This window comes from Mauremys reevesii, linkage group 15 (genome assembly GCF_016161935.1).
Source record: "Mauremys reevesii isolate NIE-2019 linkage group 15, ASM1616193v1, whole genome shotgun sequence".
In the NCBI taxonomy this organism is placed as follows: domain Eukaryota; kingdom Metazoa; phylum Chordata; order Testudines; family Geoemydidae; genus Mauremys; species Mauremys reevesii.
The window spans coordinates 37,012,806-37,028,194 of NC_052637.1; the positions used below are offsets into that span (position 1 = coordinate 37,012,806).

General features: G+C 38.6%; 1 protein-coding gene across 5 annotated transcripts in view; it reads right to left on the reverse strand.

Annotated features, from left to right (window-relative positions):
- Nucleotides 1-1,755: 1,755 nt before the first annotated feature.
- SMURF2 (SMAD specific E3 ubiquitin protein ligase 2) overlaps nt 1,756-15,389 on the reverse strand; it is an 81,736-nt gene continuing 68,102 nt past the window's right edge. For 3 of the 5 annotated variants that reach the window (XM_039500258.1, XM_039500257.1, XM_039500259.1), the window contains 9 exons: nt 14,308-14,512; nt 12,506-12,609; nt 10,623-10,737; nt 10,022-10,200; nt 9,038-9,175; nt 8,681-8,801; nt 7,937-8,138; nt 4,370-4,445; nt 1,756-4,001 (listed from right to left, as the gene is read on the reverse strand). In XM_039500258.1, coding sequence (XP_039356192.1) covers nt 3,902-4,001; nt 4,370-4,445; nt 7,937-8,138; nt 8,681-8,801; nt 9,038-9,175; nt 10,022-10,200; nt 10,623-10,737; nt 12,506-12,609; nt 14,308-14,512 — 1,240 coding nt within the window. In that variant the 3' untranslated portion in view covers nt 1,756-3,901. Of the gene's footprint in view, nt 4,002-4,369; nt 4,446-5,049; nt 7,533-7,936; nt 8,139-8,680; nt 8,802-9,037; nt 9,176-10,021; nt 10,201-10,622; nt 10,738-12,505; nt 12,610-14,307; nt 14,513-15,389 lie in introns of all 5 variants that reach the window. The other 2 variants (XR_005588248.1, XM_039500260.1) reach the window with 2 other exon arrangements.

The window sequence follows — 15,389 nt, forward strand, 5'->3', positions numbered from 1 at the left end:
TTTTAAACCATTGATGCTGTGACAGTGCAAACAGCATACAATTTATTGCTCAACTTCTGCATGGGTACATTAAGTTTTTAAAAACCATTTTATACAGATGTTTTGTTAAAGCTCATGTAACGGATGGCAATACAATGAATATCAATGCTAAAAACACTCTGTAATAAATATAATAGAAATGAGAAAATAAAACAGTTTGTGGAGGGAAAATTATACTTGAGTATAAACTAATTACAGCTACAGACAAAGCTTGGGACATGGCAGAGTCAAAAACCTACTATATAGTGTTAAATACAACAAATGGCACCTGTTAACTATATGGTGCAGTTTAAAATCTGAAGCAATGTGAGCATGCTACATTAAGCTGTATAATGCATACTTATGATATAGAAGCAAAGCTTTTACTTCCATCAATGCAGCCAGTTTAAACGCACCAGAAGTTTAATACAGATGTAGTGTTGTAGAACAAAAATACAAAAGGAAAACTTGTGTGCTCTGGACTCTGGTATACAACAAAAAATGGTAAAAATAAATCAGTTTAGGGAAGCTGAACCTATGTGCAAAAAAATTAGAATACATACTGTACAAAGCACCATCACAAAACTCTTTACAGTGAGAAATTAAATCCTCTGAAATTCAACTATGCGCTGTATATTTGAAATCTATAAAAGAGTCACTGTTCATAATTAAACATTCGTAACGAAAAGCAACAGCATGAAAACATGATGCAGCATTTCTCTAAAACAACTTTATGCAACTAAAGAATGGATAAAGTAAAACCCAGTAAGGACAAGCTGAAATAAATATTCACATTAATCATGGGGTGAAAGTCCAAGGTTCAATGCAACATAGGGCTTAGCACCTGTTTGAGGGAAAGCGGCTGACATGATTTTGGAACTAAACTTTCATGGGTCAATACTTCTGCAAAATGTATTAGAAAACTTCTGGCCAGCTGGGGTGCTTTATTTAAAGCTCTTAGTTATGAAGGTAAAAAGGCACTCCAAATACTTGATATATTCCTCATAACTGATCAAATATGTAGAAATATTAATTTTGTCTATCCATGTCCATAATATTTTAAGAAGTTAGATTTTACAACATTAAACTGGTGGTACTAGAGGGATTACACAACACCAAAATGCCTAGCAGGAAAGCAATTTACCTACAGCTAAAGCTGCTGTGAAACTTCAAACACTGGATTAGGGTTTTTTTTATTTTGTGTGCAAATTCTAATAAACCCTTACATTGGACTCAACATCTCAAACCTATAGGAGGTTAGGATAGGGGCCAGCTACAGCTGCGTGTTCTGGCTGTTTAGTGCAGGGAATAGACTACAGTAGGGAGGGAGATGCATACCTGAAACAGCAGAGGCCAGATGCCATCAAGAGACCTTGTACAGTGGCAGCTCAGAAGAGGCACTGAGCTGCAGCAGTCAAACCTGGGGATACGGTATTTGTGCTCGGTATCCCCGGGCTGGGTCCTCTAGTCTAACAGATCTGCATTGCCCCTCCCCAAGGAGTCACTTGGATGAGGCCTTGTTCTATTCATACACCACAGGGAAGAGCTGCTTGCAGGATCAGGGGAGTCACATGGGACGAGACTTGTCTGTGGGAAAAATCCCAACCATACCTTGGGCAGGAACAGAACAGAAACAGCCACCTCCCCCAGAGAGTGGTGCTGTCAATAGGCCATTCCTTTTGGATGAAGAATGTAGTGAGACCATCTCAGCAGCTTTGCACACCAAGGCCTTGTGAGTCACTAATGAAGTTTCCAACCTGTGAAGTGACAAACGAACTCTGTCTCTAGAGAACAATCCATCTCATGACCCTTAGAGTTTGGGAAGGTCTCAGAGGCAGTGTTACCACTCAACGTGACTGAGCTCAGCACAGAGCTGCAAGCCCTCCAAATGAGGAAAAAGGTCTGGCAGACTGCAAGCCCAGCTGCCAAAGCAGATCTCTTGGCTGCTTCCCGTGTGCATCAACAAGCAACTAACCTCTCCACCATGCACAAGCCCAGATTGGTACATTTGTTAGAACAAGCAGCATCTAGCAATCATACTACTGAAGAAAATAAGTGAAAATGTGGGTTTGGGCTACCAATGATGGTATCATCTCATTACGACTGCTCTCAAATAGACATACTATTAGGCTATTAACAGTCATTCTAATGAACACAGTCCATTATTAGCTTACGTGCTGTAGCAGTCAGATTTGGCAAAATGAATTTATATGTTGACATTCACAAACTACATAGAATAGACAAGACAAAAAAAAAATCACTAGTTCATTATATAAAACTTATGCTGTGAAAGGAAATAATTGTTTACATCCCATTGTGTTAGTAAGTTCAAGATTCTTGTTTCTTATCAATGTAAAAATAGTGCAGATTTCTGATGATTAATTATGATCCAAGTTAAAAAAAAACAACCCAACACTGATTAGAAAAATTGGAAATGACCTCCAAATGTTGCTGCCCTCATTACTGTGCCAGAGGGCAGGCAAAATGCCAGTTGTATATTACGGATCATGCAGAAGAATGCTGCTATAAAAAACGTGCAGTGAGTAGCCTACCTTCTCCATACCCCAAAAAGACAGCACGCTGACCCCACAGTAAGATGCTCATTTAAACAGCCCAGGATTCCCTCCACTGGTAGTGCATTATGTTCCCATTTGAACTGTCCAACCCACATTTTAACTCTTACATATAATTTACTCTCATCCCTACAACCAGTGACAATGTTGTGCTTTACCCACCTCATTTTCAAAGCACATCACGTCGTGCGTGTTTGTTGACAGAAGAGCTTTTGCAATTTGAGTTAGTTACTTTTCCTTATTTGTAATTTGTGCAAACCCACAAGACATGAGCAGCCAAACAAAGATTAAAGGTGGTTTACCCGATAAGTCTTTAAGCATCAAGAAGTACACAATGTGAATTGGCTGCATTTGAACATAAAAAGCTTTGGTTGATTAGATAGATACAGTGGGTTCTGAAACAAACTGATGACCAGGCAGAAGGCTGTCATCACCACCTCATCACCATGCTTTAAGAATTTTTTTAAAATGTAGCATTTGTTTTAAATTGAAAGCAAACCAAAAATACTCTCGACAATATCAACTTGTTACAAAAATGCTTGTTTAAAAAAACTGAAATGACTAATGCTTTTTAAAAAAGGATTATTCCACATTTAACACAAAGTACTGTACCAAATGCAGTATTTCACTCAGACTAGGAATCTGACAACTGATAGAAACAGGACACAGAACTTCATGTCTAATTCACGCTTGAAAAATATAAAAAGCCCAATTCTGGGTAACATTTAAGTTGAACATATAATGCAGAATATAATATTTCACTATAAGAAAACGCAGTTAACATGTAAGTGGCTGTAATTAAAAAGGTTAATGATTCTTTTAGCCAATTTTATGCAAAGTTAGAATAATCCAAAAAAAAAGTTTTTTGTTTTTTTTTAAAATAGCAGGTATAGATGCTGTTCAGTATGTTTACTCAAGCTGAAACGTGATTTGTACCGACTGCTGAAGTTGTGTCTTCTTGTCTGTGAGAATAGAAATCAGGTAGGCAAATAGAACAGATTACCTTTTACAAAAATAGTAGTAGTCTTTAAGTGTAGAATACTGCTTAACTGTCAAAATGTAGCAAAAGTCAGCATTCTGTATGGTCAAGATATTAGTTTTTAATAGCAGCTGAATGGTTCCGTGGCAAGAGCCACAGGACCTATTTTCTTGAAGAAAAAAAAATCCAAAATTGTCCTTTTCCTCACAGTGTTCTTGAGTAAAAGAGGAAAAGCATTCCTGTATTTCAAGCATTTCTTGAGTCTTGGCTGAGGGGAGGGCTTTCTGGCTGACAGGAGTATAAATAGAGTCTCAGGTAAGTCTGCAAAGGGTCATTCCACAGCAAACCCACATGTTTCTTCAATGGCGGTTAGCAGCTTCTCATACAGCTTCTCATAGCTTTCATAGGGAGGAATGTCTATTCGATTAAAGCTGTTAACAAAAAGCAAAAGCTTTTTAAAATGAGTTTCAACTCTACTGAGAAATCCAAAATTGATGCAGTTCTGTTGCACTACAACTGCATTTAACATCCTTGAAACACTTTGGTGATAAGCATGCAACTTCTTGTATTAGATTACTAAATTACATTATGATAGCCAGCAGAACTACATTGATATAAACAAAACCAGACCATCTCCTATTGCCATAAAACATGGAATTCTTTACCAAGCAGAAAAGTTATCAGGAGAGGAGAAATAAATGACAGTTGATAATCTAGATGTGCTATATCAGTGGACCCATGTCCATTTACCAAAACGCCAATATTTCCATGGAGGAGTGAAAACGTAACATGGTCTTACCAGGTATGAGCTTTCGGCAAGTTATTAGTGCTGGCATCAATCTGGTGTATTGTAAATAGCCTGGGCCCCGCAGCACCTGCAAATCCAGTAAAGATGAATTCTCTAGCACTACTACAGGATATAATCCCCAAACTACTATCTTGTAACTGTTATGAAGGCAGAGTGAGAAGTAAACAGATGAGCCATGTATTAAGGAAATGAAAACAGTATAATATTGTGGCAGGGAGGGAGAGAACACAGAACAGGAAATGGAAAAGCTGTCTCTCCACATTTCCCCATCAGACAGAAATTTGGTTTTCTGCACACATGCACAACACTACTTTGACTGTTTAAGCCAGTGAAAGATACACAAGAACTAGCAGTACAAATATAAATCTGTGCTGCACTAAGGTAATACAGTAGAGCCTGATCCACACAGTTTTTATACAGTTATCACAATTTCAGTTAGGGATGTGATTTTTTTTTTTTAAAAACTAATACAACTTAGTGTGGTCGCATTCATACCACTACAGCTGATTTCTCCTCGTACCAGAATAATCTACACTGGTGTAAGCACATTTATACCTGTATAAACAGCATCCACATCAGGGTCACATTTACAAGAGTGTGATTTGTGACCAAGACAGCTCTGATGGCAAAAGCCCCTAGTGTAGTATATTAGCAAAAGGAGAAGTTATTACCTTACAGTAACTGGAGTTCTTAGAGATGTTGTGTCCCATGGATACTCCATCATAGGATGTGCATGCACCTGTGCACTCTTGATCAGTAATTTTAGTTAGCAATGCCTGTGGATCTGTGCCTACACTCTATACATCCTTGTGATCTGGTGTAAGAGTATATAGGGAGGGTGGACCCACCACTGCTTCAGTTCCTTCTCAGACTGGAAGCACAGGAAGATTCCACTGCATAGGAGAAGAAAGGCAGGAGGTGGAGCACCCATAGGGACAACACATCTCAACTTCCAGTTACTGTACAGGTAAGTAACCTCTCCTTCTTTGAGTTATTGTCCCTATGGCTGCTCCACTGTAGGAGACTCCTAAGCAGTGTCTTGACATGGAGGCGGATCTCAGCACAGCTCTGAAGACAGTGCTGGCTCTAGGTTCTCTCTGACCTGGAAGCAGGTTGAATAGCATAGTGCCCAGAGAACATGTGCACATAAGACTAGGTTGCTACTCTGCAGTCCTACATGATGGGTACGTCTTTAAGAAGGGCTATAAAGGTGGACTGGGCCTGTTGGAATGAGCAGTCTGCTTAGGAGGAGGATGCACTCCTGCAGCTTTGTAACAAGCTAGAATGCATCAGAAACCCATTTACATAGTCTGAGCAGAAATTGGCTGTCCATTCTCTTGGCAAAGGAGTTCAAGAGCCTGGAGGGAAAACCCTGAAATGTGTTGTTCTGCCTCTAGGTAAAAGGCAATGGTCCTTCTTACATCCAAGGTATGGAGGCTAGCTTCCTCCCTCAAGGAATGAGGCTTGGGGTAAAACACTGGTAGTCAGATGTCCTAAGTGACATGGAATTCTTAAGAGACCTTAGGCAGGAAATGAGGATGGGAGTGAAATGTTACCTTGTCATGGCAAAATGTAAGTAGGAAGGGTCAGCCATGAGTGCCCTTAACTTCCCTACCCTTCTGGCCAAAGTTATGGCTACTAAGAACAAAGTCTTGAAGACAGACAGAGGTGTGAACAGCTGGGCTCCTTAAGGCATTGAGAAGTAGATTAAGGTCCCACGATGGTGCAGACTAAGGCCGTTGTGCCAGGGAGGGGAGTCATATCCTGCAGGTCTCAGACAGCGGAGCACTCCATCAGGAGGAACTTCAATCTATCCTCCCTCAGCTTAAGAAGGTAATAATGGAGAGGCTAACAGAAAACTCTGCTATGCTTTGTTTCAAGCCAAGGGCAGTTGAGAAGGAACTGGAGCCTTGGAGGATCCACCCCTCCCTATATACCCTTGCACCAGAGGACAAAGATGTATAGAGCACACACATGGATCCATGCACACGGTTAACTAAAATCTACAATCAAGAGTGCACCAGCACCTGCACATCCTATGGCGAATGCACTCATAGGGACAATAACTTGAAGAACTTCACTTTTACCGGTACAGCTTACTACACTCAGGGTGATGATGGAATAAGTTATACAACTAAAAGCTACAGCTTTGCCAGTACTAGCTGCATCCATGTTAGCAGCATTTTTATCAGTATAGTACACTGGTATAGCTATACTGACAGACTGCTTCTACTGCAGATTTGACCATAGGGGTTGTACAACTTTAACTATACCAATATAGCTAAAGTGGTACAACTTCTGTGGTAGTCAAGGCGACACTGGGCACTGGTGGTTGTATGGCCCTTCCCAGACACTAGGATACAGTATATGCTGCAAAATTCTAGCTCATGTTAAGGATTTAACACACAGGTTAAGCTAGCAATGGCAGTAATAGGGGTCACTAGCAGAACATTAAACAAGGCAAGTATCTAGTGGGTAATACAGTGTGTTAATCATAGGAAAGAAAGCACCTAAATTAGCGTGGGGCTGCCACCTCTGCTTAAGTTTTTCATGTTGCTATTTAAATATGCAACATAGCATAGAGCTCCTCCTATATGTGTTAGCACTCAGTGGAGTACTGAATTCTGCTAACAGGTGCTAACGCCCATTAATGAAAGCTTAGTACTGCAGGGGATCTATGCCATCTTAGGAACCCAAAAGACTACACAGGCCCTGTGTGAGTGAGAAGGCTGGGTGGGGATAGTTTATTTCCAGAACCCCTGGCTTTTGGAAGTGGCAATTGATATCACAAGGTTTTTGCTCAGTTGGAATCCAGCCTTTCTACCGATAAAGAAAATATTTCTGTTTGGGGAGTGTGTTCTCTTAGACGCTTTCCTCCATCTTGAGAGCGCAAACAGGCCTAAACGGACTGCCTCAGATTCTTTCGGCAGCATGGATGACAAAGTTAGAAATGTTGCTGCTGAAAGGTAGAGATTCTATCAGAGTTCCAAAGGCAGCTGGATAGTGAGGTAGATTCTTTCTGTTCCTGGCCTGCTCACCACCATGTGGCTCCTTCCATGAAGAAGTCAACATCACAAGAGTCTCCATCACACCTGTTATAGTCGCAAAGAAGTTGCTTGTTGGCTTTCCTGGCCAGGGAGTGAACTGTAGACAGCTGCAGAGGTAGTGAGGGATTGTAATAAAGTGAATATTACAAAACAGGCTGCCAGAAAAAAAAACAGCCAAGAGAATCACATACAGGTCTCTGATGTCCAGAGTTCACTACAGTTAGAGAAGACTAGAGAATGAAGCGTTTTACTGAGTGAAAGAATAGGGCAGGTTACAGCTGAGAGTCACAAGGTTATGGGACAGAAGAGAAGAGTAACTGATAAATGATACTGAAAACAGCTAATCAAGACCACTGAAAACTCCTTTGTAAAAACAAACAAACAAACAAAACAACAAAAAACACAAGTTGCATTACAGACCAATAATCTTATTTTTATGCAAGGTTTCTGTGATGTGCTATTTCTTTCCCCAAATGGATCCATTTTAAGTTGGTTCCCATCGAACTTTTACCTTGTAATGCTTTAAAACCCTGAAGAGGCACTCTGGATGAGCCGGTCACAAACTGGAGCAATCGTGCTCTCCTCTCTTCATCAAAGAGCTCCACAGCTTTCCAGAACCATTTCACAATGTTGCTGTCTGGAGTACAGTGTTTTAACCTAGTATTTGCCTTCCAGTCATTAACATCAATCTTTCCAAGTCCACAAATGATGAGCTGTTAATAATTGTATACATCATCAGTGGTCAATACAAATAAGTGACATTACATCTAAGCATCAAAATACAATACATGTTTAAAAAAATACCTGTAGATTTCAGTGCAAATGGAAAGTTATATGCTCTCTCTTGTTTAAAGGCACATGGTATAATTCTATTTTATTCTGTAGTAAGAAATGTCATACAATCAAACAGAGCAGCCAATATCCAAGATTAGCAAAAACAAACGCCCAAACCTGTGTGTATACACTCTACTAAACAGAGCTAAGCAATGCAGCCCATATGAGAGGGAGAATGCTTCAACCTGACAAACCCAGCTACTGATTCTGTGGAAGATATACAGAATTGAAGGGGTAAGATCAACCTCAAAATTCCAAGGCCTGGATGACTTTTTGTGTTTAACTGTGGTGCTTGTAATATTGCACCTGCAAAACCCCAAAAGCACTGGGGATGCAACTTAGCACATTGTTTAGTCTCAGAAGTATGCATCAACCTTTTATTGTTACACTTGATGACATAATGCAACATTAGTGTACTGACCTCTAGCTCCTTCTCATCAAATGTCTTCAGCAGATGTTGTGGGATTACTTCATTAAATCCCTTCTGCAGTGCTAGAAACTGAGCTTCAATTCCTCGTAAAAACCGCCAGTTTACATAAAGCCTGCAAAAGCAAGCGCAAATTCGTTTTGTGAAAAATATATTCAAACACAATAACCCTGCACTTTATCCAGCCAAAAACTAAATTTACTGACAGCAACAACACAACACAATAAAACTACTGTACTAGTGCTTAGATAAATGTGGCACTGGCAATAAGTTCAAACAGGCCAAATTCTCTCAGGGAGGAAACTAAAAGAGAAGCTTTGCTTGAAAAATAGATGGATGATTATTTAATACCTGACATATTCTTTTTTATTTTCCTCTGTGACAGGGATGCTTTTGCCATTGGGTTTCAGTTCATGTTGAATAATTTCCCCATATGCATTGTGTTCCACACAGAACGTATGGTCCAAGACACCTGTAATATCATTCTCTCTTGTGGAGGGAAACAAACAAATGGTTCAGTGGAGAAGACATACTCTGCAAATGTATTACATTCATAAATACTTATGATAGACATCTCAATTTAATTTTCTAATCAGATTTGGTTTCAAAATATTGATAATAAGCATAACAATAAAACCTATTACTTCTTTATTATTCTCGAATTATATTTTGGAACACTGTCAAACCTTTTGATGCAACACTTTTAGCAACATGCTGCTGCTATTTAATGGTTTACATCAGGGGTAGGCAACCTATGGCACGCATGCCAAAGGCGGCACATGAGCTGATTTTCAGTGGCACTCACACTGCCTGGGTCCTGGCCACCGGTCTGGGGGGTTCTTCATTTTAATTTAATTTTAAATGAAGCTTCTTAAACATTTTAAAAATCTTATTTACTTTACATACAACAATAGTTTAGTTATATATTATAGACTTATAGAAAGAGACCTTCTAAAAACATTAAAATATATTACTGGCACGCGAAATCTGAAATTAGAGTGAATAAATGAAGACTTGGCACACCACTTCTGAAAGGTTGCCGACCCCTGGTTTACATGATCAGTAAATAGAAAAACTAAGTTATAATTTCTGACAAGTTAAACAGTCATAGGCTCAGTGAATCAAAAATTCTTCCATGTTCAAAAATTACATTCACTACACACATCCATGCCTCTATAAAGCTGAAATACTCCATTTTTTAAAAAGCTTTTGTTTACTATTAACACTAGAAAGATATACTTAGTCTAGAAAGATATACTGTAAATCTACCTTAGACATTTGTATTAATTCTAACAGAATTTTAAATATCATAATTATTAAATGTGCAATACATACAGTATCCAGACTAAACTGTTATGAAGATCTGGGTCAACCAATTCCATGTCATCGAGAGTGATTGGCTTTCCTAGCAATTGCTTATAGAAAGGCAAAGTGAAGCCCCCATCAATATAATGTCCATGAAACACAGCCATCCCCATAATCCGTCCAACAAAATGGAAATATGATAAGTGTTCCTGGAATTAAAAGAAAAAACAAATGCATTCAACTAAATCAGACTTCCAGAGAGAGTACTTACTGAATTTCAAATTTCAGAATTAAGACTTTACAATCAAAAAGTTTATAGGTTTTTTGTTGTCACGCTTTCAGAAGTTGGTTGGCAACAATTCAGAAATCCTATTACTCAGCACAGAAACAACTTTTATTCATGCTTTCCGTAAAGCAATTCAAACATCTGGCACCAAGATTAAGGAGAAAAATTTGGTATTTTTCTTTAATTCTAAATACAAAGGGATCATGCCATTGCACAAATTCAATTTCTAGCAATGATAATGTGAGAATTAGACTCCTAAGTCTAAGGCATTCCCCATGCTTATTTGAAGATGAATTTCCTAGGCCACAGAAAGAATGAGTTCTGTAAATTTGTCATCATTTGTACCGGGTTAACTGCAGAGTCTGGGTTGATTTGCAGCGTATAGATATCATCTCGTGAATACTGGAAGAGGCCATAATATGGATTCAACATTTCATGAGACAACAGATAAAGCCATTCCCTGGGGAAATAAAATAATTTTACTGCATGTTTCAGACAAATACATTTCTATGTTGACAAGTTGTGCAAAAATGTAGGTTTTCAACTGTAAACATTTACAGCGATGAATACAGAGTTAAGCTATAAACAGGACAGAAAGCAGAAATTACTTTTTCTCGCCCAGTAAGCATACAGTACTTTTAAACTGGCTGGGACCCAACTCTGCAAGCCTTTTCTTCAACTTAATCTCCATATTTTTAGTTGCTTCCCCTTCTTTAGGCATTACACATTTAAGACAAAGTTGTACTTTGTATATTTTACTCACTATACAACACTGCTGTATGATACTCTGCTGAACGTATCCATTACCTGAAGGCCATTTACATTAAAGGCTTCAATTTAAAGTGCTAATTAGGTTTGCACTGATTGGTAAATATTGGTTTAAAGGGCGGAGGGGAATAGCCATAATTTTTCATACTGCTCCCTTAGCTTTGCTTCTTTGGCTGCCAGCAAAGCAGAGGGCTGATTGTCCAAGGTAGGCCAACCAGAAGTAGTGCTAGAAAACACTAGCAGAAGCATGGAAAATGACACCTTACTGCATCTGTTATTTCTACTTTGAAACATTTTTGTTATAACTGAACAAGCAGCTGTAATTAAGTCAGCAAAATATTAGATTGTTGTAACAATACTGATTAAATGAGAAGTTATCCTCCGGGGATGAGAGGTTACATGAAGCAAACACACTGTAGTGTTGTTATGCAAAATCAAGTAAAGTTATGTAGAGCCCTGCAACTCCACGGTTATCTGCTTTATATCCAAGGATGTGGATATCTGCGGAACATTTTTGTGAATCCCGGATAAGATGCAGATACACATTTTGTATCCACGCAGGGGTCTAAAGGTATGTTCAATATAATAGTTGCCTTGTGTCTTTCATTACGACAACCTGCCATACAGCACCAAGAAATGCCAAAGAAATGCTACCCAATTTTGGGGGGGCAGATGGATGCTTAAGAATGAATGAAAGTTACAACTTTCACTACTTACGTATTTTTTAGAATTTAACATGAAAGTGCTATTCACCACAATAAATATGTTAACTTCTATCTCACAGCTTTCATTCACAGGTCACACATCCATATGCCAGCAAGGATGGGCATATTAATATTTTTTACTGTATTACAGTAGCATCTAGGTTATTTTACAGTAGCAACAAGGACTTCATATTAAAATACTTGTAGCTGTTATATCAAAACCATTTTAAACGATGTTTAAACTGAAACATTTGCTATCAGCAGAAAAAAATGCTTTTTTAACAAGTGAAAAATTAAAATAGGCTTACTTCCCCACTCTAGAGTAACTGCTAACATTTGACTTTAAATCCTAGTCAAGGTTTTTCATTCAAAACTACAATATTAGACTCACTTTTCTTACCAAAAATGTACCACAAGGTGGAGTCCGTTCTTAATGGTGTAAACTCTCCGATATCTAAGCTTCAGTAACCAGAAGGGGGAAAAAAACCAACTACATCTTCAGTGGAGTTACTAGAAACATGTCTCACATTTAAAATGCATCTATGTTAAGATCTGCAGTAATCTTGCAGATTTACTTACAAGATATTAATTCCTTTGTTAGGGTAGTTTTTCTACTCTAGAGAAACACCAGAAAACAGAGAGAGAATTCTGACGTACAAATTATTAGTGGAACACACATTTAAAAAAAAAAAAAAAGACTTTTAAAAGACACAGTACTTAGAAGCAAGATAATTTAGATCATGTTTTCTAGCATACCTGGCAACCCCTCCATAATCAAGGCCTTCTTCTCCACGAAATTTTATCATTAATCGCTTCCACAGGTCCTTTGGCCTCATCTTCATGACTTGCCTGTAAGACTCCTGCAATCACACCATCTACGGTCTTATTCACTGCTGTTTATGGACAGACATCCTACTACTATTTGTTATGGTAAATCATTTGACTCTCAGTACCTAAAACAAACGGTGTCCTTTCAGTTATTAACCATCATTTCTCAGACTACCGTGTTTTCTACCAATATAACATTACCCATCAAATAAAAGAATAGATATGCTAGAAAAGCCACGGATCCTTAAATTGCTTGTCATGTGCAGGGATCATTTCTCTTTTGTTTTGTCCTTCTATAGCTTCTACAACTAATTAAAAGCTATAATTGCCAGTAAACTGCTTTTAAAATTGAAAGTGTTATATAAAGGCTCAATGCCCATGTTTTGTCTTCTCAGACAGGAGAAATCTGTAAAGGGTAGGTACAAAAACAAACCTTCAGGGGAGCATTAAGGAATATCAAATATTGCCAGCACTGGATGCCCCCTTCTACTGGGAAAAATAGTTACACCTCTATCAGGTAACTCCCACACACTACTGGAAGAAAATGTGTGTGGATAGAGAAACTGAAGAACAAAGAGGTAGGAGGAATGAAGAACTGGGTATTAAATGTACAGCTTCTATTTGAGAGCAATGTCATGATGCCCTGCAGCTAGCATACCGCCTCCAAGGAACTACAGCTTTCATTCAGTGTTGTCAACCCTTGCTATTAGAAAATCATGAGTCAGACCCTCAAATATCATGAGATTAAAAAAAAGTCCTCATGATTTTTAAGCCAATGAAATGTGGGTTCTCTATTTCCCTACTGGTTTCTGAGCCTCTAAGGTGCTCTCAGGTCACATTTTCAACCTTTCCTCTGCAACCACACAGCTAAAAACGTACCTTTCTAGTACAGCGAGTGCCCTGGAGAGAGCAAGTTGTTGGCTGACTGTGATTTCTAAGTAAAATTAGGCCTCACTCCTGATCTCATGATAGCTCTCAAATGTCTTTTTTTTTTTAGCAAAATAAAAAAATAAAAATAAAAATAAATATTCCTGACATTTGAGAGTTCTATCGCAAGACTGTGAGTGAGGCTCAACTTTACTTAGAAATCACATCACTCATGATCAATTTGTGAGTTGGCATGTCTGATTACTGCACAGCAGCCCCCAGCTAATTAAAGTGAGACGAGCGAGTCTTCAAAGGAAGATTAATTCAGTCCCGTTTGGGTGGATAAATGGTAACCACAATGTGGAGACTTGGAAGTTGAGTGTAAAGTGAGAAGGTTGCAGTGGAGGGGAGCCAAAGAATTGCAACTGCATATGATCATTTCAGCAAAACAATGTTGCAAAATTCCAGTGAGAACACTGCACTTTAGGTGTCTCCTGTCTGTCAGCAGCCTTGACAATTCATGAATTTAAATAGTCTGATTTTCAAAAATCCGAACAAAAATGTGTATTTGAGATACATACTGTTTAATTACAACATCAAAGATGAATGCTATATGAAGTTATTTACCTGTTATTTATTTAAAAAAAAATCTAAATTTTCAATCTACACCCTCCTCTCTCCTAAACAACTGTCCCTCCCTTTTCATTTCTTTCCTGGAAGAGAATCACATCTATGATTACCTATGCACTCTCCTCAACCCTTACCCCAAAATATACCATCACCACCCCTCGGAAAAGTTCCCTCCCCTATTCTCGCTCTCCCGTCGCTTAAAAATGGGTAGAGTTTCCTTATCTTCAGATTACCTCAAAAATCTCTTCCCTGGAGACTTCAATACGACAGTGGCCAGCTTGGGGTTGGTGCTGCGACAATTCTTGCCTCAGAATCTTGAGTTTCTGCACTAGGTCTCGCTTATACCTTGGCACAGTCAGACATTCTGCCTCATCTGGAAGCTGGCACAATGATACTACCTGCTGTTGCTGCTGATGATCTTTAAGTTGGTTCTGACGGCTAGAAATAAACAGCTATTTTCAGAAACTCAAGTCACATGCCTGTATTTCCCTCTCAGATATTTTTTAAAATTTTAGTATTTACAACAAAACTAGTTTCAATTACACATGGTTACTTATTGTAATTACATTTAAAAAAAATGTCCAGTTTCAGTAAAAGGAAAAAAAGAAAAAAAATCCAGACTTTATCCTGACCAAAGACATATGCTTCTGTCTTTCTTGGCAAGTAGCTGGTTTCAGGGTTTGTTATTTCCATTAGTGCTATTCTATGAAGTACGTAAAAGGTTATAGCACTGTATAATAAAGCATTATCTATACAGTTTTACCACTGAGCTGCTGACACTGAATTTCTTAGATACCATTTCCATATTTCCTGTGCATGTTTTACGTTCCTCCATTTTAAAATTCAGAGATATGCCAAACACTACGTCTCTAATCTACAGTCAATACCACAGTCTGTTTTAAATGGCTTGTCTGAAAAAGAGTAAGCTTTCAAAAAGATGTTTGTACTGGCAGCTTGGCAAGGACCTAGTCCCCTGTACCTGGACTAGTCTGTTCCACAGGAATGTAGGGAGTTCACATGTAACTAATTGGCACAGATAATCACGTAGTTTTACTACCAATTCTGAGAGATTTTATAAAGCTACAGGCATGTGAAAGTGTCCATCTTGCACACAATAAGTGGATATTGTTTGAGCTAGATCAGTGATACCTCATTAAAAAGTTTAGGTGACCCGCCAACTGCATTTTGTCTTTTTTTGCAAGCCAACCAAGGTCCAAATTTGTGGGGAGAAAGGGAGCAAAATAATAGCCCAGCGTCCTCTTCTGCCCCTTTCTCCTCACCCTACCAAGGGGGGCACTGGCCACCCACAGCATCA